This window comes from Propithecus coquereli, unplaced genomic scaffold (genome assembly GCF_000956105.1).
Source record: "Propithecus coquereli isolate 6110/MARCELLA unplaced genomic scaffold, Pcoq_1.0 Scaffold302, whole genome shotgun sequence".
Lineage (NCBI taxonomy): Eukaryota > Metazoa > Chordata > Mammalia > Primates > Indriidae > Propithecus > Propithecus coquereli.
The window spans coordinates 2,143,642-2,167,968 of NW_012148642.1; the positions used below are offsets into that span (position 1 = coordinate 2,143,642).

At 43.7% G+C, this 24,327-nt stretch overlaps 1 protein-coding gene across 1 annotated transcript in view; it reads right to left on the reverse strand.

Annotated features, from left to right (window-relative positions):
- Positions 1–24,327, reverse strand: part of TBXAS1 (thromboxane A synthase 1 (platelet)) — a 159,010-nt gene that overhangs the window by 95,099 nt on the left and 39,584 nt on the right. The window contains exon 4 of the mRNA XM_012649785.1: positions 314–410. Coding sequence (XP_012505239.1) covers positions 314–410 — 97 coding nt within the window. The remainder of the gene's footprint in view (positions 1–313; positions 411–24,327) is intronic.

Sequence of the window (24,327 nt, forward strand, 5' to 3'; positions counted from 1 at the left end):
TCACTTGGCCTGTGCCCTCTGGACTCCTCTAACTTTGAACACAGCTTTAGCTGTGGTTTTAGCATTTTTATTAGCCTCAACTTCTCTGGAGCCTTGGCTTTCTTGAAGCATTTCTTGAATGCAAATGCCACTCTTTTATACCAGTCCTGTACATCTCTTTTGAAAACCTGAGTTCACTGGGGAGCTCAATTTGGAGTGGAACTGACTTAAACCCGATAAGAGGCCTGACTGCGTCCCTGTTCAATCCGTCACGCAGTGCTTGCATCTTAGGATGATTCCCCGTCCGTCCACATACAGAAAGAAAACTACATACCATTCTGTTGGTAAAGTTACTGAAGTTCTCAACCAACACCTGCTTGATCATGTCTGGCTCAGAAATAACAATAAACATCCGCCGACCAAGATAGTACCTGGGAGGAATAAAAAAAATTAAATTAATTAAATTAAATTGAAATTTAAAATGTGTTCATTTACCCATTTCTCCTTTCCTAAAAAGAATTCAGAGTAGCTTAGAATGAAGGATAAAGGATAAATAGGAAGTAAAGATGGAGAAGATGAGGGAATGCATGTTCCAATCCAGAGCAACCGCGTAGCTGTGATGATCTAACACCAAATGCTTTCTACCAGCATTTATGGAATGCCACTGTGTACCAGTCCCTGGAGACTCTGGGCTGAGTAAGACATAGTCCCTACCCCAAGGAGCTTATAGGCTGATAGGAAAGACAGATCTCTAAATGTAAACACAATAATAAGGGGTTCATCAGATCCGGTATTAAGACAAAGAAGGAAAATGACAGGGGTCAGTGCTGTCTATAATTTCTAAAAATGGGGAGATAGGCATTCTAGCAAGAGAAGACCAATAATCTTTAAACTGATTCTCAAAAAACGTCTAAAATGAATGAATAAACAGATGCTTGTGAGAATGTGGGAAGATTAAATCTGCTGGGGAAGGCTGAATATCTGATTGCCACACCTGTATATAAAGAAGCTCAACAGACACTTAGGACGTTAATGATGGGCGCTCAGCTGGTGGCAGTGAACGCTAACGGGAGGCAATGCATATGTACATGTTTTATTATATTTATGAAAGTACTGGGGACACAAAAGCAATCAAGTCCCAGTCACAGCCTTCAAGGGTCTCACCATCTGTTGGGAGGGACGGTTAGACAATCAGCGTACAATGTGACGTGCTGGGAGGCCTGAAAGACATTGAAGGTACACCCAGCTCAGCACTTGAAGAGAGTGTGAAGACCTCCCAGAGGTGGCACTTCCCAAATGGAGTTCTGTAAGATGAGCAGGAGTGCGTCCAGGAAGGTGGGTGACAAAGGAGGTGAGGGTGTGTTGGGAAGAGGGATCAGCTCGAGCAACTGGCCAAGACAAGCCTGCCTGGGGGAACTACAGGCGTCCAACCGCCAACCATGCGAAGGAAGCCAGAGTGATGACGAGGGGCCCATGGCACAAGGACATGTCTTTAGTGTGTGAAATTATACTTTCAGGAATGTGATTTGATCACCAGTGTATCCAGCTCAGAGCGGTAAAGAACAGATTTTAAAGGGGAAAGTCACATGCAAAGGCAGCCAAGTGTACTCCAGCATTCTTAGTTACTCAGAACTTTTCATAACTCCAAAATAATGGTAATTTTAAAACTCTTCTCCTTCTCACTGACTTGGGGAAAAATGAAAAAAAATCCGTTTGTCTGGCACATATTAGGTGCTCAGAAAATATTCACCTGAGTGATCATATTTTCCAAAACTGTTGGAGAAATCTTTGGACATAGAAATTCGACAGATGTGGTACAAGAAAAGACAGGGATACCAACTAGTTTTTTTACTGGTTTCAACCAATAAAACCAAAAATAATCCAATAAGGCCATAAACCTATGCTTTTATAACATTTGTGGCGAGTGTCATGAGTCTTTTGAGAATCTAGTGAAAGCTGTGGACATTTTCCTAAGAAAAATAAAACACAGCATTTGTATACAATTTGAGAAGTTCTTGGGCCTCTGAACCGTACTCCAGAGCAATATTTCTCAAACATCAAACGTGCTTAAAAGTCACCTTAGTTTGAAGAAATAACAGCCAAAAATTTCTCCAATTTGGCAAAAGACATACACCTACAGACTCAAGAAGCTGGATGAACCTCAAATATGATAAACTCAAAGAAATCCATGCCAAGACACATTATAATTAAATTTCCGAAAACTAAAAAAGAAAGAAAAATTCTTGAAACCAGCCAGAGAGAAATGATGTATTACCTACAGGGAACACCAATTCAGAGGATGGGAATTTCTCATCAGAAACCATGGAAGCCAGAAGGAAGTGGCACGTTTTTCAAGGGCTGAAGGGAAAGAATTGTCCATCACAAGTTGATAATTTGGTGAAAGTTATCCTTCAGGAGAAAAGTGGAAATAATGACATTCTCAGATGGAGGAAAACTAAGAGTTTTGTCACTAGCAGACTTACCCTTACAGAATGGCTAAAGGAAGTTCTGTACACAGAGGGGAAATGATAACAGAAGAAAGTGTGGAACTTTAGAAAGCAAAGAACAATGGAATGGGTAAAAATAATAGACTATCATTCTTATGAATCTCTTAAGTCATACTTGATGGTTGGAAGCAAAAATTATAACACCATGTGATGTGGTGCTCAATGTATGTAGAGGAAATACTTAGGACAAGTATATATTTAAAAAGTTAGGAGGGTAAAGGGACCAAAATGGAAACAAAATTTCCACACATCACTCGAAATGATGAGGCATCCATACTTGTAAACTGTGATAAATTACATATGCACATTTATGCAACACTAAGAAAACCATACAAAGTAATATATAAAACATTTTTAATAAGCCAAAATGGAATTCTAAAAAATGTTCAAGTAACCCACAAGAAGGCAAGAAAAGTGAAATAAGAAACAGAGGGTCCAAAAGAGAACAAATACATGATTATATTATAATTAAACATAATGTAAAAATTAGATAACATCAAAATTTGTGGTTACGCTAAAGTAGTAATGACAGAAAAATTTATAGCATGAAATGCCTCCCTAGAGAAGAAGATTTTAAGTGAATAATCTATGGTCCTACCTCAAGAAACTAGAAAAAGAAAAGCAAAAAACTTAAGCAGAAGGAAGAACATAATAAAGATAAGCGTAGAAATCAATGAAAGTGAAAACAGAAAAAAATAGAAAAATTAATAAAACAAAAAACTGATTCTTTCTAAAAAATCAATCAAATTAATAAACCTATAGCAAGACTAACAAAGATAAAAAGAGAGAAGACACAAATCATCAATATCAGGAACGAAACAGGATTTCACTACAGATCACACAGCCTTTAAAAGGATAAGGGACTACTATAGACTAGTACATTTGACAACTAGGAAGAAATGGACCAATTTCATGAAAACCACAAACTACTAAAACTCAGTGAAGATGAATTAAACAATCTTAGGAATCCTATAACCATAAAAAAATTGAATTCATGTTTTAAAATTTTCTGAAAAATACATCTCCAGACCTAGATGGTTTCAATGAAGAATTCTACCAAACATTTAAAGAAGAATTAACAATAATTTTATAACCCTGACATCCAAATCAGACAAAGACAGTATAATAAAGGAAAATTATAGACAAGTATCCCTCATGAACTTAGAAACAAAAATATTCAATACATCAAATCTAGCAGTGTATAAGAAGAATCACACAGAACAACCAAGTGGTATTTATTCTAGGTATACAAGGCTGGTTTAATATTTTTAAATCAATCAATATAATCCACCATATTAACTGCCTAAAAAAGAAAACTTATGTGATCATATCAGTTGATGAAAAGAGAGAATTTGACAAAATTTGGCACTTGATCATGGAAAAAACTCTCAGGAATAGAGGAACTTTCTCAACTCAATAAAGAATATCCACAAAAAACCTACAGCTAATATCATACTTAATGGTGAAAGACTGAATGCTTTTCCCTAAGATGGAGAGCAAAGCAAAGATATGCACTCTCACTACATTTGTTTGACATAGTACAGGAAGTTCTAGCCAGTGCAATAAGGCAAGAAAAATAAGTAAGAAGCACATAAATTGGAAAGGAATAAATAAAATTTTCCCTATTTAAGATGACATAATTGTCCACAGAGAAAATACTAGGGAATAAAAAAAATCTAAAAGGAATATAAGAAATATATAATAATATATATAAATATAAGGAATAAAATAATTCTGCAATTGAGTTCAGCAGGTTTCAGTATTCAAGATCAATATACATGAATCTTAAAGTCACCTAATAAAGAAAGATCAACATATAAAACTATCAATAGCATTTCTACATACTAACAATGAACATGTGGAAACCAAAATGAAAACACAGTACCATTTACAATGCTGATGAAAGAAATCAAAGAAGACCTGAGTAAATAGAGAGACATAACAAGTTTATGGATCAGAAGACTCCACACTCTAAAGTTACCAATTCTCCCAAAACTGGCCTATAAGGTTAATGCAATTCCAATCAACATCCCAGCAAGAATATTCATGGGCATAGACAAACTTATTCTAAAACTTATATGGAAAGGCAGAGGACTTAGAATAATTAAGTCAATTTTGAAAAGTAGAATGAAGTGGAAGGAATCAGTCTACCAGATCCCAAAACTTGGCTAGAGTAGTCAAGATTGTGTGGTACTGGCAGAGAGACAGACACATCAATCAATGGGACAAAATAGAGAAACCAGAAATAGACCCACACATAGATACTCAACTGGTAATTTTTTTTTTTTTTTTTTTTTTTGAGACAGAGTCTCACTCTTTTGCCCGGGCTAGAGTGAGTGCCGTGGCGTCGGCCTAGCTCACAGCAACCTCAAACTCTTGGGCTCAAGCGATCCTTCTGCCTCAGCCTCCCGAGTAGCTGGGACTACAGGCATGCGCCACCATGCCCGGCTAATTTTTTCTATATATTTTTAGTTGTCCGATTAATTTCTTTCTATTTTTAGTAGAGATGGGGTCTCGCTCTTGCTCAGGCTGGTTTCGAACTCCTGAGCTCAAACAATCCGCCCGCCTCGGCCTCCCAGAGAGCTAGGATTACAAGCGTGAGCCACCGCCCCCGGCCTCAACTGGTAATTTTGATAAAGATACAAAATCAATTCAATAGAGGAAGGGTAGACTTCTCAACAAATGCTGCTGGAGCAACTGGACATACATAGGCAAAAATATGAATCTCTTACCTTATACAAAAAGTAATACAAAATGGACCACAGACTTAAATGCAAAATATAACACTAAAATTTTTAGAAAAAACATGGAAGAAAATCTTTGAAATTTAGAGCTAAGCAAAGAGTTCTTAGACTTGACACCAAAACATAATCCATAAAAGACAAAAGTCAATACATTGGACTTCATCAAAATCAAAAAATTTTGCTCTTTAAAAGACCCTGTTAAGAAGATGACAAGCTACAGGATGGAAGACAATATTTGCAAATCACATACTGGACAAAGGACATGTGACTAGAAAATGGGCAAAAGACATGAACAGACATTTTGCTAAAGAGGATATACAGATACTAAGTAAACACAAGAAAAGATGTTTAACAGCATTAGCCATTAGGAAAATGCAAATTAAAACAATAATGAGATAACACTACACATCTACCTGAATGGCTAAAATAAAACAAAAATAGTGATAACATCAAATACTGATGAACATGTGGAGAAGGTGGATCATTTGCAAGTTATCAGTGTGACTGTAAAATGATGCAGCCAGTTTGGAAAATATTTTGGCAATTTCTCATAAAACTAAACATGTTACTTACTATACTTACTATATCACCCAGCAACTGCACTCTTAAACCTCTATCCCAGAGACATGAAAACTTATGTTCACACAAAACAGATATATGAATATTTATAGCAGCTTTATTTGTAAGAGGCAAAGACTGAAAACAATTCAAATATTCTTCAGTGGATGAATGGTTAAGCAAACTGTGGTATATCATACAGTGGAATACTATGCAGCAATGTAAAAGAACAAACTATTGATACATATAATAACTTGGATGGATCTCAAGGGAATTATGTGACTGAAAAAATCTCAAAAGGTTACCTACTGCATGGTTCTGTCTATATAACATTCTTGAAATAAATTCATAGAGATGGAGAACAGATTAGTAGTTGTCAGGAGTTAGGGATGAGGGTGGCGATGGGTGGGTGTGACTATAAAAGGATGGTACTAGACAGCGTTGTGGGGATGGAGCAGTCCTGTATCTTGGCTGTGGTGGTGGTTACACGAATTTACACAGGTGATAAAATTGCGTAGAACTCTACACACACAAACACAGACACACACACGTGCATGTACACCTGGATAAAATCTTATAACCTCCGTGCATTGCACCAGTGTCAATCTCCTGGTTTTTATAATGTACTATAGTTATGCATGAGGTTACCACTGGGAGAAGCTAGGCCAAGGGGGACACAGGACCACCCTGTACATTTTTTTGCAACTTCTTATGAATCTATAATTATTTCAAAGAAAAAAGTTTTTAAAAAGTCACCTAGGAGCTTAATAAACTCTTGCTCCCCACCAAGACTGATATACCAGGGCTGGTGGGGCCCAGGAGTCTGCATTTCAGCAGGCTCCTGGATTCTGTTGCAAGATGACCACTCCCACAGTCTGAGAACCGCTGTCCTGGTTTTTGGCCTCAGGGACTAGTCAAAACCAAAGTGAAACATTCAGAAAATACAATAGTGCCTGGCCCCACCCTGACCTACCAGGCCAGAGTCTCTGGGGTGGAACCCAGTCACCTCTTATTTTAAGAAGCTCCCAGGGGATCCTGAAGCGATTGACAATAACAATATTGGGGACACACAAACCCCAAGTTAAAAACCTGCTCTATGTTTAGCCGAAGTTCATACCCATTCTCATTTCCCTAAATTCTTAGATCTAAACGGAAAGCAATTACACTGTGGGGCACGCACATATTTTGGTAATATATTTGTATTGATGTAGTTATTATCAAAATAATTTTACGTGCAATCTGGATTTTTTTTTTAAAAAAAAGTAATACTTCTACATACAAATGAAAGTTGTCCTTCCAAGTAGTCACCTTGGGAGTCTTTCTGCTTTCTTCTAGTAATATTGCTAATACTAAAAACAATTTTGCAACAATTCCTTTAGAATTGCTTCAGAGCTTGTTTATGAACCTTGTGAGAAAATCGGTCCCATTTTACACGTAAATTGTGTAATCTTGTGAATTTATATTTATAAAAATGCTCATCTGTAGTTTGAGGAGCTCCTGGAAAGATTTTGAATAGATAAAATTGTAAGGGAAGTGTGTCTTAAGCACTCATAGCCTTCCTTTAGGGCGCCTGTTTTCATCTGCCCACCACTCCTTGGGGAGCCCCCCTCCCCCAGTCGCTGTAGTTCTGTAGGTGCTGTCACTTATAGAACCCTGCCCCTCTGGTTGTGCAAATGGGCTCTACCTACCTCCAGGCATGGCCAATCCTAGTTTCTCATCTCCTTGACAACAGCAACTAGTCCAAGGGGTGGACACGTGACCCAAGCAGGGCCAGTTAGAATCCTTAATTGGGATTTCTATCATACATGTGTGCTGGGGTGAATAGCCCTGACGTTCTCTTGGAGCTGCTAAACAGGGAATATATGAATCTAGGGCTGTTGGTGGCCATTTTTCTACCACATGGAGGGAGCCTGTCTGCAGAGGGGACCAAGAGAGACCAGCAGAGATTTCAGATAGAGAGACTGCCTAGGGAGTCCAAAGTCGAGTCCAGGGTTCTGCCTCCTTCAGGATCCTTCGTTGGGTCCTCCTAGCTTATGGCAGTTAGTTTGTACTAAAGTTAGTCTGAGTTGGGTTTCTATCATTTGAAGTCAAGAATTCCTAACTAGTATGGCGCCCCTTTTCATCTCAACCTTGTGAATACCGCATACCGTTCTGCCTCTCAAAGCTCACTTCCCTAAAAGGGTCTGGTCTCAGTGTTGCACATCGGTACGAATGTGCAGCAGTGTCCTCCTGTTTCCCGAGTTGGTGTGGGGTCCTGGAAAGTACTACGTGCTGGTGTTCAGCAGGCAGGATCCAGGGTCGCCCAGCTTAGGCAGGGAACCATTCCAGGCACTCACTCCTGAAACTCTCTGGGCCACCACTGAAGTGTGGGAGTGAAAATTAGGTAATCTCTGCAGTTTGCTATAGCTTTAAATCCTATAATTCCTATGAGGTCAAAAGGCCATTAATTTACGGGATTTTTGAATTTTAGGTCTACTCTCTATAGGGCGGGAAGAAACATCCTATACCAGTGCAACTGGTCCGTGAAATATTTTCACTGGTTGTAGACTCTTCTCAGAACTTCTGAGCTAACAACCGTTAGCATGTATTGAGTGCTCACTACCCTCCCGGCCTCATTCTAAGCGTATTGCCTGTATTGTCTCATTTCATCCTCATAGAAGATGGAGGGGGCAGTTATTATTCCTACTTTTCAGAATAAGAAGCAGACTTAGAGAGATTAAACAACTTGCCCGGGATAGGGACTTGAGCCCAGGCTGGGCTGCCCAAGGCCAGGTCCTTGGCCACTGAGCTTGCTGGAATCTACTCAAGTGGCTGCTTTCCCCCCGCCCCGGGCTGGCCCCAGCTGTGGAACAGCTCCAGTGCCGAGCAAGTGTGCGAGAGAAAACAGTCAGGCTCCCAGCCGTGCAGACTATAGCTTTAAAGGTGGAGATTTAGAGCAGATTCTTGCTCAATGGACCAGAAAACCCCCAGCCCAATTAAGGAGGTAAGGTCTTGCCTTCCTTTAATCCAAACTTGTACACAGATGGCTTTGGGGGCAAGAAATTCTCAACCAGTTATTCATTTATACTTATTTATGGACATAAGAATTTGCTTATTCAACTTCAAAGCATCTGGTGGAAGAGAAAATTTAGTATTGTGTAGACAAAAATAACACTTGTTTGACTTGTTTAATTAGTGGTTTTCTTCCTTTCTTTCTTTTTTTTTTTTTTAACTGACCAGTCAGTTCAACCAAAATAGTCCACAGAGTAGGATAGACTGTTGGTGTTAGCCTGGGGGCTGCCTGGCCCTATTCCAGAAGGCCTGCCCCTGTCAAGGTGACTGAGCTAGAAAGACTGTTCATGGCGTTGGGGTGGGGGTCACCTGCAGACAATGACATGGAAAGGTGTCCAAAAGAAAGAAAGACATTGTGAAATAGTATGTATAGTTCTGCTAATAAATAATAGTCAATCTCACTATTAACCATATGAACCATTCAAGAAGCATTTATTGAGAACATACTCTGTATCAGGCACCATGCTGGGTCCTGCGAACTGTGCACGTATCTGGAGCAGGAAATTGTAGGTGCTTTTACTTTTCATGTAACTTATTTCTTTAACGTTCAGTGTTTTACAATGAGTGTGTGTGACTTCCGTAAAGAGAAAAAGAAAGGGGAGGGGTCTTGTTGCAGGGTTGGCCGCCCCTGGACTGCTGGAGGCAGAGTGGAGGTGGGCAGTGCTGCGGCTGCAGCTGCGGAGTCACAGGGACTCGGGTTCAAGGCCTCGTCCTGTGATTTCACAGCTGTGTCACCTTGAGCAAAGCACAACCTTCTTGAGCCTGTTTCTTTGATAAAGAAGCTGTTATGAAGGTCACATGAGAATAGTTTGTCAACAGTAAGGTTTTATGCAAAAGCTGGTCAGGAAGGGCCTCTGCACGCCCCAGCAGGTGGGCCACACCCTGCTGGTGCCACTTTGTAAGGGAGAAAGAAACTGACTGAGGAAGAGGAGGCTCCTGACAGGAGCCTGACACCCCCGATGTCAGCAAAAGACCTAGAAACACACATCTGGAGACTTCTGATTTCCAGGTAGAGCTCGCATGGCCCTGTGAGTTCACTGTGGCACCCTGGGGTGTCCCAGCACACAGTTTGGGAACCACAGCCTTTCACACTTGCTATAAGAATAGACGGAGTTTTCAGCTCCTATGATATCTGCTAAATATCGGGTACTGGAGAAATACTTGCCTCAGCGACAGTTGTATTTCCCAGCGGGTTGAGGATGCTAACAGGGTGACTACTGTCCTGCCCTCAGTCCAGCCTTCGGCATGGAAGGCAGACACGGAGCCCCAGGAAGCTCAGTGCGAGGGCGGCACTCACTACTGCAGACCACAGCTGTGAGCGCTGAGACTCGCAACTTCCAGAAAGTTCAGAGGGAGCTAAGGAGAAACCGGTGCTGCAAATACCTGGGCACTTGACTTCCAGGGGCTCCTCCGGGGCTGGGCGGCCCGCACGATGCTGTGGAGAAAGCGCCTGTCCCTACTTGGCTCACGCGCATCTTGCCCTTTTTGGTCAGCTATCCCTCTTGTCACTCAAGCTGGAGGCTCGAGCTAGCTGAGTGGCAGAGCAGGCTCAAGCTACCAGGGAGACTTTTCTTGAGGAGCCAGTGACACGGTCACAGGCCTTGGGGTCCGTAGTTACTTTCCCCTGGCTCCTATCTGTCACTCTGAGCAGAGGCACGCATCAGCTTCCCCCAGAAACCCAGGTCCCCCTGCCTGGGGCCCGACCCTAAATTCCCAGAGCCCTGCGGAGATGGGTGGCCAGAATCAGCCCTTCGTCAGACCTTTCCCTCCCTGGGGCGCCTGGGCCTGTTCACCTGCTTTCTCCTGCCCTCTTCATGCCGGGAGAATCCCTGGTCCCTCCCTTTCTGCCCAGACTTTGCACCTCCCACTCAGGGCTTTATGTCTCCGTCACTCAGGTTGTCTTTCTGGCCTGCTGCTTGTCTACGTGTGGGTCCCAACTCGGTTTATCCACCTCGGTTTGCCACTCCTTATTGCAAACCATTCAATAGTTTGCCAAGCCCTTGGGGCATCTTCAGCACGTGGCACACGACGTCCTTCACAGCCTGGTTACTGCCCTTCTCCTTGGCCTCATGCCCCCTTATTTCCCACCACCCCAAGAGCCAGTCCTGATGATCAGCCCATATGGACCAAAACCCTCCACGATCTCTCACTCCCATGCCTTTGCACATGTTGTTCCCCCTGCCTTGCCTGGAACAGTGCTCCCCTTTCCTTGCCTGGTTAACGCCTAGTGGTTCTCTGCTAATTGTAATTTTTTTCTTGACCATCTTTCCACTTGATTGTAGGTAGTTTAAACACAGGCGCCTTGTCTTATTCACTGTTGATGTCTAGTATTTACTGCCATTTTAGGCATGCAATAGGAGTTCCGTAACGTTAATGGTGCATGCTGTATTCCGGTTCCAACCTCTGATGCTGGCTGGGTCCAGACCCTGTCCCTCTTGCCTGGACCACTGAGTAGTTCCCAATGGCTCTCTGTCTCCAACTAACCCCCCCAACCAAACCCAATGGACCTTTGTAAAACAGAAGCTGACTGTGTCATTCCCCTCCCCGCAAACCTCTAGTGGTTGTCCATTACTGAAGCAAGGCCAAGCTTCTGGACTTGTAACTGAGGGTCCTTCCAGAGCTCATAACTTCTCCCCCTGCCCCTTTCCTCTTACACCAAGGTTTCCAAAGTTTCAGTCCGTGGTGCCCTTAGTGACTCAGTAATTTTTTCATAGCACCCTCTAGGCCAAAAGAAGAACTTAACAGTCTCATTTTAAAGTCAAGGCCAAGCAACTTAATAAGTATTCATGTTCTAACAACTTAGTGGACATTTGAAAAAACAATCCACATAAATTGAAAGCAGTTCTCTTAGTGACTGACGGATGTCTCTGTGTTTCCTGTGAATATTTAAAATACTGTATACCAGGAAGCCCCTACGAGGTCACCGTGGCTCCCTGGGGTGTCTCAGCACACAGTTTGGGAGCCACAGACTCGTGCTATGAAAAGGTTATTTACGGCTCCCCAAATTTGCAGTATTTCTCCACGTCCTGTTCCTTTGCGCATATTTTCCTTCTGAAGTCTCCCTCTTGTTAGTTCAGAAACTGCTTTCAGACATTCGGGTCACTAGTCCCCTTTCCTGTGGCGCCTTCTCGGACCCTTCACTCCTCACAGTTTCCGTGGCACTTGGTGGCTCCCTCCGCTGACCTGCATCACACTCGGCTCATTTACTGACAGTCTCCTTGCTGCCCTGCGAGTGCTCTGAGGACAAGGCCCTGTCTTACTTGTCCTTATGTCCCTGAGGAGCCAGCAGAGCACCTCGTCCCCAGGAGCCAATGGAAGGCTGGTGTCGAGTCTACCTTTCCAGGACTGGGAAACCATTTTATCCTCCTGACTTCCTTGTTCCTGCCGCTGGTAGATTTGAAGCGAGTCTTGAAAAGTCAGAACCTTTTTCTCTTTACTCACATTTATCCTGCATTCCAAGAGTCACCCAGTCCCCGGTCATTCTCTGAAATCCAGGGCCTGCTCTTTCTAGTTCGCGTCCATCACCGTGGGGGACCACCTGCAGAGCTGCCCTGCTGCCCGTCAGCGTGTGCCCACCTTGTGGCCGCCGGCCAGCCTCAGGTCTGGCTGTGCACGGAATCCCTGCAGGGACTCACCTCCCACTGCCACCCAACCATTCTGCCAAAGATTTCATTTGCAGCAACGTTTCCACGATGTGGCGACATCGAGATATGCTGGCCAGATCCTCCTACAGGGAAGAACTTGCTGTCCAGCTGCCGAGACCGTGGTCAGCAGAGAGCCTCCAGCTGTCAGCTCCTTCAAGGTGGCTGAGCTGGACGGGAACATGGAGGGCCGGCCATTTTGTCCTGCTGGGGGTGACTCTGACAGCGTCCTCCTCCTTCCCTTCACAGGCACGGATCCCTAGTAAACATCTTGCACCCCAAAGCCCATCTCCGTGTCAACTTCTAGAAACCAACCTGCAAGACACGGCTTTAACCAGCTCAAAGGCCACTAGCAAAAGGGATAATAGCAAATATCTTCAGCCTGGCGACCAAGGCTTTCCATCGCAGGATAGTGACTGGCCAATCCCCTTTGTCTCCCTCTCCAGTTGCCAACTTCCCTTCCCCCAAGTACTCCCACCTCAAGGTCTTTTCTCCAACTGTTCTTACAGGTGGGACGTTCTGACCCTCCCCTCCCCCTTATTCATTCTCCAAGACCCGTTTTACTCCTGTAGAATTCAGCCGCTTACTACCTGGCATCCTTGTGCGACTTGGCCCATGTCTGTGTTTCTTTTTCTAAATTAGATGCCAACTTTCTTTGGGAAAAGAGACATGAATGATACTTTTTTGGAGGGGATAGGTGGTCTCTCCCACTGCCATCAGATCAATGCTGTACACATAGCAAAGATGAAATATCTGTTGAGGGACAACGTCCAGAGTGGATCCAGCAATGAGAGCTTCCAGATGTGGGGAAAACCATCCCCTCTGTGTTTGTGTCATTGGAAGATATGGACACAGACCCCGAAGAGTGTGGGAAAGTCATGAAGAGGGGAGGGGACACCCCTCCCAGAGTGAACAGAGAACTGATGGTGGAAAGAGCATTGTATTTGGAGTGACAGCTTGGTGACTTTGGGCCAATCCCTTGAGTTACTGGGTCACTGTCCCTATACCTGGTAGATTTCTCAAGTATCAGGTGAAAAAAAGCAGATCTCACCATCCTTCTTCTTGTCAGTGGCTGGGAATATGCTTGGGTGGTCCCTAGGTTGGTTTCTAAGTGGTAAGAGCAGGGGGTTAATGAGAAGTCAGTCACATAAGCCAGCCTGGAAGAGGCCGGGGAACCACAACTCCATGAGGGGGGTCACAAGAAAGAGGAGGCCCTGCTACCATTTCCCCTGCCGTCCCTCCCCTACACCATCCTCTGCACACTTGGCTGACCCCCGCCCCTCCGGCCCCAGCCACGCCCATGGAAAACACGCAACGCAACAGGCTTGCTCTCGGAAGGACTGGGTCTGCCCAGTGGCTTGGTGTATGGATGGTGGCCAGGTACCTCCAGGAGGCCTCCTGCTGCCAAGAAATGCCCTCAGGCCTGGCAGCCTGGAAAAAAAGTGTCAAGCAATGCTCCTCTTTTCAAAAGTTCATTGGCTCTGGGGCAGCTATTCTCCGTGTTTTCTGGAAGTAGGCAGGAAGACAGCCTCTCCCCTGGCCCTCAGCTTCTTCCTCTGTAAAATGAAGTGGCCCTTCTCTTCCTGGTAAGCTATGACCATGTCAAGCTATAGTAAAGCTTTCTCCAAAACAGAGCTTCGGCTAAAGGAGCGAATTGGGCAGGAAGTGGAAAAATATCTGAATCAAACCTATAACGATAAAGCTTCCTACTCTATTGAATGTACCCTCCCATTTAATTTATTCAGTTAATAAAACTTATTCCCCAGAGGGGGAAGGGCAGAGGTAAGCTACAAACCAATCCGCCTGTGTGAGCGGGGTGTATCTGTATCTCATAACAATAAAAAAGGAGTAATTAAGAGACGTATTGAAGTGTGTAGGAATCCTGAAGGACGCTGAAGATTCCAATTCAAGTTACTGTCCTTGGCACAAACGTAATTCAATAGGGAACAGATAAATAAAAATAAAGAAAAAACAAATTTGGAACAGATGTTAGGCAAGCAATTTTTTTCACAGTAAGAATCATAAACATGAAGAACAGCCTATAAAGCAAAGTTGTTGATGCAAACAGCATCAAGCTACTAAATAAATAGTTGGATGGCCCCGCAGGGACAGAGAAACATTAAAACAGTCATTTGGCTGTCCCTGAATATTTTTGCCCACACGTTATGCCCAGAAATGTATATTCTAGGGTATTGCAGGGAGCTTGTGTGTGTGTGTGTGTGTGTCTTATCACATAGAATACATGTGTGAGAGTATATGGCAAAATCGCCTCTCCCCAGATGACGTGTGGACTCGGGGGAGGAACAGAGCAGCTTGGCAAAAGCTAATGTCCATTCTGGAAAGACAGTGAGGCCAGGGGAGAAGCCCCAGTGCCACGGGAAGAATGTGCTGTCCTGGGCTAGGTATTAGAATGCCCAGATGTGTGACTCTGAAAGAAGGGAAATTTAATGACAAAAGAATTTCAGACACAGTGGGAGAGAAACAAGAATCGGGCGAAAAAAATTACAGCCCAGATTATCACACTTCAGAGATGGAAGGCAGCTTCAAGACGATCATTCTAGCCCAACCCCCTCATTTCATAGCTAGGAAAATGAGGTCCAAAGAAAGGGGTTGGCTGGAGGACGTGCACCCTCTCTCAAAAGCCATCCCTTACCCAGGAGGGGCCCCAGGAGGAGGTGACAGGGCAGGGATCCCTAGGTAGGTGAAGGTGAGAGGACCTGTGTACAGGAGCTCAAGAAGCTCCCCTGAGCTGGCTAGGGACGGGGCTCCTGAAGTCAGTGGTCTTCCCGAGACGCTGGCTGGCTGCAAGAAGGCCGCCGGGACCCAGGCCAGAAGAGAAGAGGAATCACAGTTAGGACCCCTGAGTCTTGGATGGTCCTCCCTGGGACAGCTCTGAGTGTTCCTTTGAGTCTCACATCAGACCTGAGGGTAGGCAGGGGCATGAGTATGTTTCAAAGGTGAGGAAAATTATACAGTGACTCATCCTACTCCCATGGCTAGGGACAGCCAAGCTAGGACCAGAACCCAGGTCTGGTCCTAATCCAGTGCTGTTTCTGGTACCCTTAGCTGATCCCCAAGAGTTAGGTTGTGGGAGGGGGCAGCCCCTGAGGGTGGGACATGCAGCAGTAGCCCAATAAGAACCCAATTAATGACTTGGGTGCATGGAGCCCAGCTGGAGCACCAGGAGAGCACACCCCATGTCTTATCTGTTTATCCTTTGGACCCCAAGATGGCCTTCCATAGTGTAATTCAATGTTGTCCTGCCACGAGCCAACTACTGAACTGACGGAGTGTAAGTCATGGATGGGGAAAGATGATAACCCACCCTCCCCCAAGCCTTGATTTTAAGATGAGATACTTCCCCTAATTCCTTTCATTTGTCCCCCAAAATAATAATAGTAATAATGCCAATTAGCAAAATAACAAAACCTTTCTATTTGAGATTTCCTTGGGGACAAATTTGTCATGAAAAACATATACTGAAAAGCTATTCTTTTGGTCATTCAACAAATATTTACTGAGCACCTGTTAGTGTCAGGCACTGTTCTAGGTGCTGGGAATATCAGCATGAACAAGAGACAAAGTTCCTGTCCTCACAGAGTTTGCATTCTACCAGGAAAGCAGATCACTAAACAAACAACCCTATTATGTATCGTTAGGGCAAATGTCCTATGGCAGGAGGGTTTGGAGTGTTCAAAGAACAACAAGAAGACACAGTGGATGGAAAAAGCTTTGGATTCATAAGGAGAACCTGTACAACCCTGCTCATATCTCCTGCAAACCACCCGCCCTTATCGTCTTAGTCACTCGTGTTTCTGTATAGATTGGGATAATGTGGCAGCCAGACTCACAGTGTTGTTGGGATGGTCACATGAGATACTGTATTGGAAGGACATGACCCACATCAATTGCTGGAAATGCCTTGCAGATTATTAACATTTGATCTGTACGTGGCCCCAGGGAACAAAGATATCTATCTCTTACAGTCATAAAGTGAGATACATAGCCCATGGAGTTCTCCCCCAGGCCCATTAAGGGCCCATAAAAGCATGTTCACTGCAGGATTGTTTGTTGGAGGCCACGGGGACAGGGGACAGGTGAGGCGGGTTCAGGCAGCTGTGGCGTGCTGGGCAGTAGTGAGAAGCAACAGATTCAACGGGAATACAGCCATGCAATGGATCTTGAAAGCACAGTACTAAATGAAAGAACTAAAATAAGGGAAAAAAGGAATTAAAAAAAAAAAACCTAAAAATCCAGATGAGATCTATGACATTACCACTGGCATAAGCCAAAGATAATACCCACAAAATGATAACACATAGTTTGCAAGGACATATAAAAACACACACATTAAGCACAATGGAATGGTTGACTCTCGGGGACGGAGGTCATGAGAGAAAGTGCGTGAATCAAAGGGATAAACACACAAGCAAAACACGCAACACAGTCTTCCCGCCTCTCCACACACCACGGAATAAAAACACTGCCCCCCCACCCGAATCTACTTGAACTGGAGGTAATTAGTAATTTCTGGTTGTAGTGCTGATAATTCACAGTGGTGAACTAAACTATTACTATCAAGGGTGGTTTTTTATGTGGAATTCTTTAGGAGTAAAATGCTGCTGTTTATCAGGTCAGTGTTTTCTCTCAAAGCCTGTTTTCCATATTCTAGTCCCTAGAGATATTCTGAAAAAAAAAAAATAATAAGTCCTGTGGTCAAATAAACACTGCATACTGAATTTCCCACTTGGAGATTTTCCAAGCACGTTGTTACGTGAATAGTTCTGAGATATCCTACACTAAAGAGACCTGCGTTCCTTCCACAGACCCAGTGTTTTCAGCATTTGACTAAGGGGGGGATGCTCCTCTTTTACTTTCAATGTAGCAGTTATTATTGTTAGTGGCAATGGTCCCAAGGACACGCTGTAGGAAACGCGTTAGACCGTTGAAGGATGGGAGGCAGCACGTTCGGGTCCCACGCACACCCAGCGCTCACATTCCTCCCCCTCCTTCCTAGTGCGGCTTCACGGTCCTTAGAGTGCGTCACTCCGAAGTCCCTTGGACCCAATGTCTCAATAGCAGCTCTGCTATGGTCTGAATGTTTGTTTCCTCCCAAAATTCGTATGTTGAAATCCTAAACGCCAAGGTGACAGCATGAGAAGATGGGTCCTCTGGGAGGTGATTAAGTCATGAGAGCAGAGCCCTCTCGAGTGGGATTAGTGCCCTAGAAAAGAGGCCCAAGGGCGCCCCTTCACCTCGTCCACCATGTGAGGACGCAGCAAGAAGGCTCTGTCTATGAAACAGCGGGCAGGCCCAGAACTGTGAGAAATACATCTCTGCTGTTTGTGAGCCCCAGAGCCTGTGGTACTTGTTGTAACAGCCCAAACAGACTAAGACGAGCTCCAGCTGATTATGTCAAGGATAAAACTCTTTCCCTTTGCCGTGTTCAGCCTCCTCATCATGGTGGAAGCTCCATTTTGTCCCAGAATTCGAAGCCAGCGTAGCGACTGATGCTGACTCATCTCATATTCCTTAAATCCATGACCTATTCAATTCTGCTGCATTTTTTCCTATGGAACATTTGCTACATAAAATCCTCCCTCTTTTCCTTCCATTTACGATGATCCAAATCACCGTTATTTCTCACCTGAGCTAATTGAATGTTTTTTATTTGGGTTTTTGTTTTTAAGAATTTCTTCCTCTCCCTGCCTCCCTCAACTTGCCCTTCCCTACTCTATGCACCTGCACAACTCTCTTCAAATAACCCAGCTCCTTTAGCACCAGTTCCGAGGTCTATCTCATCTCCTGCCACCGCAAGGTTGTCCTCTCTATTAACACCCCAAACCACACATTTTCTTAGCACACCCTCATCCTCTACTCTCCCTCTTCCTGTCTCGGCCGAAACCTCTGAACTCTCTCCCGTGCATGTGGGCCACAGGCCACCTGCCATCCTTCCTTTTCTGGGTAGGTATAGAGTTAGTTAATGTTCCCCAGTGAGCTCACTCAGTATAGAAACTGGGGTACAAGAGGGGAATTCAACATGTCACAAACGGTCACAAAGCAGGAACACGTGCTCTCTGAAACAGCAGAAAGATCATGTGAAACAAACTCAGAGAAATAGAATGAACGAGACACAAATTGCAAGGACATGATTCTGACAAATGACTTGAGATAGGAAGCCCAGAGGCTGAAGGGCTGGTCCTAAGGAGAGGAGAAGGACAAGTGTAGACTCGGCAAAGAAGAAAGCAGAAGTCAGCAAGAGTCCCAGACAGAGCAGACAAAATTCATGAGAAACACAAAGGCGGCCACAGTGAGCTGGTGGGAAAGAGGAAACTTGGAGGGGGCTGAAAGCAGAATCGAAAAGCAGACACATAAATTGTCAAGGGTTTGGCAGAGAAGGCTGAGATAAGAGGAGAGGGACTTCCGGATGAGAACTACTGGGAATTTATTAAAGCAAACTGGATTTATGGTGCAGTGCAAGCGTTTGTTGATAATGGGGCTAGTTTGGTAAAAAATGTGCTCACTGGCTTAGCCAACAGGAAGTTAGAGGCAAGGTCACTGGGGTCTCACGTTCCAATCAAAAATGTGTGGTTCACATGGACCCGTTGGGTTCCGGAGCACAAGAAGAAGTATAAAGTTCATCTGAGTTCGCTCTCAAGGTTTGAAAACAAGAAGTAATGGCCACCTAATCATGGTCAAAAGGGAACAATGAAGCATTGCTATAACATGTCCTCCCAATGTAAGACGGTACGGTCCTGATGGAAAACAGTTCCTCAAAAAATTAAAAATAGAATTACCACGTTACCCAGCAATTCCACTTCTGGGTATTGCCCAGAAGAATGGAAAACAGGGTCTCGAAGAGGTTTGCACCTCCACATTCACAGCGGCGTTATTCACAACAGCTAAAGAGCGGAAACAACTCATGTGTTCATCTGCAGACGAATAGATAAACAAAAGGTAGAATATACATACAATGGAATATTATTCCCCCTTAAAAGGAAGGAAATTCTAACACATGTTACAACATAGATTAATTGAGGATATAATGCTAAGTGAAACAGGCCAGTCACAAAAGGACAAATACTGTATGATTCCATTGATACGAGCTACCTAGAGTAGTAAAATTGATAAAGACAGAAAGTAGCATGGTGGTCGCCGGGGCTGGGGGGAGGGGGAATGGGGAGTTAGTGTTTAATGGGGGCAGAATTTCAGCTTTGCAAGATGAAAAAAGTTCTGGATGTGAATGGTAAAGACAGTTTTGTAACAATATGAATGTACTTAATGCCACTGATCTATACAATGAAAAAGTTAGGATGGTACATTTTATGTTATGTATATTTTACCACGATAGGGAAAAATGTCCTCCATGCCATCCTCAATGCTTGGATCTGACCAGAGAGCAGGAGACCATCAATCCCCCAACCACGCATCATAGCGTTCTCCTGCTGGCCATGTTGCAGAAGCATGAAGACCCCTTCCCCCTACTCAGATGAAACCTTTCATCTATGAATGTTAGTCATGGGTTCTTGGTCCCTGAAGCCCTGGTGCTCATTAACAGGTATGGATTCAGAGGAGGGTGTACTCGGGATGCTGAGTGTCATTCCAGGTTGGAGACAGAGTATCCCTGTGGGCTTCCAAGCTGAGGACAAAGAACTGAAGCTTCTTGCTCATGGGATGGTCTGAAAAACCCAAACTCTAGCAGAGAACTCCAAGACTTTGGGGAAGCAGCTAAGAATATTTAGGCTGAAGTCTTTTGGAAGAATCTGGTAGCCATGTCGTTCATCGGTAACAAGCTGTGGTCTGGCAGTGAGACAGAGAAGAGAACTTGGAGAGCTACAAACCACCTTCAATGGAATATGGAAGAGCCATTCAACAGTTGCCTTTTGGGTGGTTAATGTGCACCAGGCACCGCATCAGCAATGGCAAAGATGGAGGCGGATGCAACCCAGGGAGGACCTGCATTTCCTTCCTGTAGCGGTCCTGTTGTGAAGGGCGGTAGTCTCCATTCAATACCTGCATGCCCACTTCCCCTGTAGTATCGAGAGGTATCAGGAGGTGCAAGTGTGCATTGCAACACAGAAGACCACAATCTCCACGTCCACCTAATATACGATGACATGCCATTCACCAGCCATAGCTTCAGGGCAAAGGTTAGTAGGTTCCTCTTCAAGCAGAAGCAAAAAAAAAAAAATAAGTATCATCTGCTAACAGTACCTCCTTAGTGGTTAATGTGGGGAGACTGGAGAATGTGTCAGAGAGTCAGATCTTTATAAATAGGCTGATAAGCTGCAAGCCTTACCCAGGGTGGAAAAATTTCATGTAGTGGGTTGCAACATTCTTGCAGCTTGAGGGTGAAATGGGGGAGAAGTTGTTAGGAGCATGATCTTGAGACACAAAGAATAATCAGAGAACTTATTTTAGTAGTTAAGTTTATATTATCTGCCCCAGGCATGTCGGCATCATAAAACTCGGTGGTGCCTTGCTAGGGAATTAATTCGTGTGCATAGCTTCAGAAATGTTACACACATATGGGTGATCAGCGATAATAGGAATGCATAGTAAACAACCCAAACTTGAAAAGATTTAAAAGTCCTGAGGAAGAAAGGAGAATATGTTCCAGTTTAGAGATGAACTTTGATTATTTAAAATTTAGTAGAATTTCAAATATGTGTGTGGTGGTGTATGACTTTTTTTGTTTAAAAGTTTACACTAATATCTGCAGTTAATTTGGTTTTAGACATTTAGATGCCTTTATCTTTTTGTCCTGTGTGGGTCACATGATTTAGAACTGATTTTTTTAATCAGTTGTTTCTGAGAACTTGCTTGGAAAAAGTTTCTTCGCTCATAATATAATGGTCAAAGAGGAACTTCGAGATCTACATGAATTGAGAATTCATTGCTTCTTTGAATTTAGTAATGATTTTTTAAAAATTATGAAATCAAAGATGGCTTGTCATTCTTCTTTTTGGATAGAGTAGAAATGCTGTTTGTATTCTCAATTAATTAGAGTTAAAAGCCACAAGAACTGGGTAAATGTGTGCAACTTTCGAGATTGTCTATGCAAAGGAGTTCTTGACAAAAGATATATGTGTAAAGCCTGTGTTATCTGGATCTATTTCCAGATAGGAGAATGTCTTGACAAATGTCACAATGATTCATGACTGTGTTACATAACTCTATTATGCATTTTGGGTTGAACAACTTGGATTTGGTGCAGGTACAATTCAATTAAATATGGAATTTATTATGTGAAAATATTAGCTAGAAATAAAGCTTTTATGCAACTTTAATTTGAGACATTCTATTGTTTGGGAACACATCTGTGCAGAGCTGTCATTTGGGGGATGAAGAAGTTATTGATGCCATATTTGATTGTCACTGATGGAGAATGAGTTCCCTTCTACCCTGAGCCTGATAATACTGTTCTCAGTGGTGGACTTGGGATATGAACGTCAAGGAGTGCAAAACTGAAAATCTGTGGCTGAGCCCAGCCTCTGCATTCCCCTGTTCTTCCCGGCCAGGTGCTCCATCTCCCACTTGCAACCCCAGCCCTGGGCCTGGAAGCTGGAACAACCTCCAGCCTGGCCACTGGGGACAGCTTCCTCAGCCTGGATCTGTTCCAGCCAGGACAGACCTTTTCTCTCCACCTGATATTGGGGATTGAGTCTGGTTTCTGAGTCCTGGGCCTCACATCACACCCTGAGTCTTAGAGCCAAGTGTCTATACCTGATTGATCCCGGGGCTCCTCCCTGCCCTGCGTGTGCTCCCATCAGACTCCTTTCTCAGGGCCCAGGTGCCCCTCAGGGTCTTGAACCACCCACGAGTTGGGCCCTGATGCCCACTGCAGGCTCCTTAATGGCTGTTTACTGGTCGCCAGACTATCGACCAGCTGACACCCTCTCTGTGGACAGCTTTCTCTTGGACTGTCCACTGTGCCCAGTGTTTGCTAGGTTGGGGAACTGCCACCTTCTTACCCTTTACCCATGCGCTGTAACAAGGTGTCAGCACAGCAGCCTGGTCAGTTTCCCACACCCAGCCCACCTCCAGTGAATGGGCTACTCCCAGTTTCTAGGCCGTTCCCCCTGCTACCCCATCCCACTGGCAGTAAGTAATTAGCTGGCCATGCCCACCTGACATAGGTTATCCACACGAATTACTGGGATATTTATACCCAATGCAAAATCTTACAGAGAGTTTTAAATGGTCAATTACACATTTTTGTAAGCTTCTTAGCTTGAAAGATTCTGGGCTAAGGCTGGGAAATAATTTCAAAATAGCTGAACTTGTGATTTTAAAGAATAAGAAAGAAGGCACCACGGGGCAGGAGGCGCCCACCCTGGGCCCGCAGTCAGGCACGGAAGCCTCATCTCAGGAGGAAGGTGCTTCAGCTTGAACCCTGCTGCCAACGGTGGGCTCTTACTCATTTTGTCAGAGGTTTCTCAGAATCTTAAACCATAAAGGGGAAAACACAGGGACTTGTATTATAACAATTTTCTAATGTAGACTGGCAGGGTTTGTGTCAACTAGTATATAACTAGAAAGGACTTCAGATATCTATCATCTGGCCCTTTGCTTTTCAAATTGCTGATCTTGACTCACTACTGGTTATGAAATCAATTTAACGGGTCATGACCGACTTGCATTTGTTGTATTTTTAACAAATAGAATAGAAGAGAATAATTCAAAGTGATTCTTACATAGTAAATACAGTATAATTTTGTAAAACTTTTATTTCAAATATATATGTGTGTGATAGATCCCAATATAGTGAACATATTATGTACTGAGGCTGTTAAAGAGTCAAAGTCAGTGATCTAGTTCCTCTTTGTGTAACAACGTATAGGTTTGATAGTTGCTGCATCTCGTAATGACTACCACTGTCCAAATCTCTATCACTATCTACCATCTAGTTCCTCTACTATCTAGTTCCTCATTTTATATCTAAGAAAACTGAGGCTCAAAGTGGGGAGCGATGGCCCTAAAATCCAGTAAGCTAACAAGTGGTAGATAGTGAGTCAGAGTTGGGATTTTAACCCCAGATTTCTATTGTAAGCTGTCATTCTCTGTTGGATGTTTCTACCCACAGAAGAGAGAAGTGATGCAGGCTCTCAATCTTTATGATGTGGGTCACAGAGATTTGGACAGTGGTAGTCATTACGAGATGCAGCAACTATCAAACCTATACGTTGTTACACAAAGAGGATGGGGGAAATGAAGTGGTGTAAAATAAATGGACTGAAAGAAGAGGTCAGAAGTCCAGAAAATTAGGTGAACTTCAAAAGTGTTTTTGAATCGAGACCAGGAAACAAAGTGGTCTTAAATCATAAGAAAGGATGGAAGCTTTGTAGCAAGACCCCATTTAGTATCACAATAGCTCATGATAGTGGCAGGTAAGGGTGAAGAATCTATTAGAAGTTCATTCAAGAAAAGTGAGGCTTGAATAGAATGTCTCTATCTCTTTTTGGTCTAAGTTGCTTATTTATCTGAGGACAATTGTCCCTTTGATAATTCTACCTATCGGGCAAAGCGCCTGAACTGGTGATGGTCGTCCTGCTAACAACTTTCTTCCTGTCCTCAAAGGCCTCCTAAAACAGCCTATTAACGTCAGGGCACACACTTTTACAAAATGATGTCCTCCCTAAAACACAATAACACTTTAATAAATTCCACTCATTTAAAAATGTGCTCTTACAGGCTTAGTGTCAGTGAGTAGTCTGTTTTGACCAGTGAGAATATTGATGTCTAACTCACTGAATGATTCTCGATACTTATGGTCTACAGACCATCAGGTCTCACATTAATTTTGGTTCCACCAAGGTATACCTTGCGTGGATACATTTGTGATTT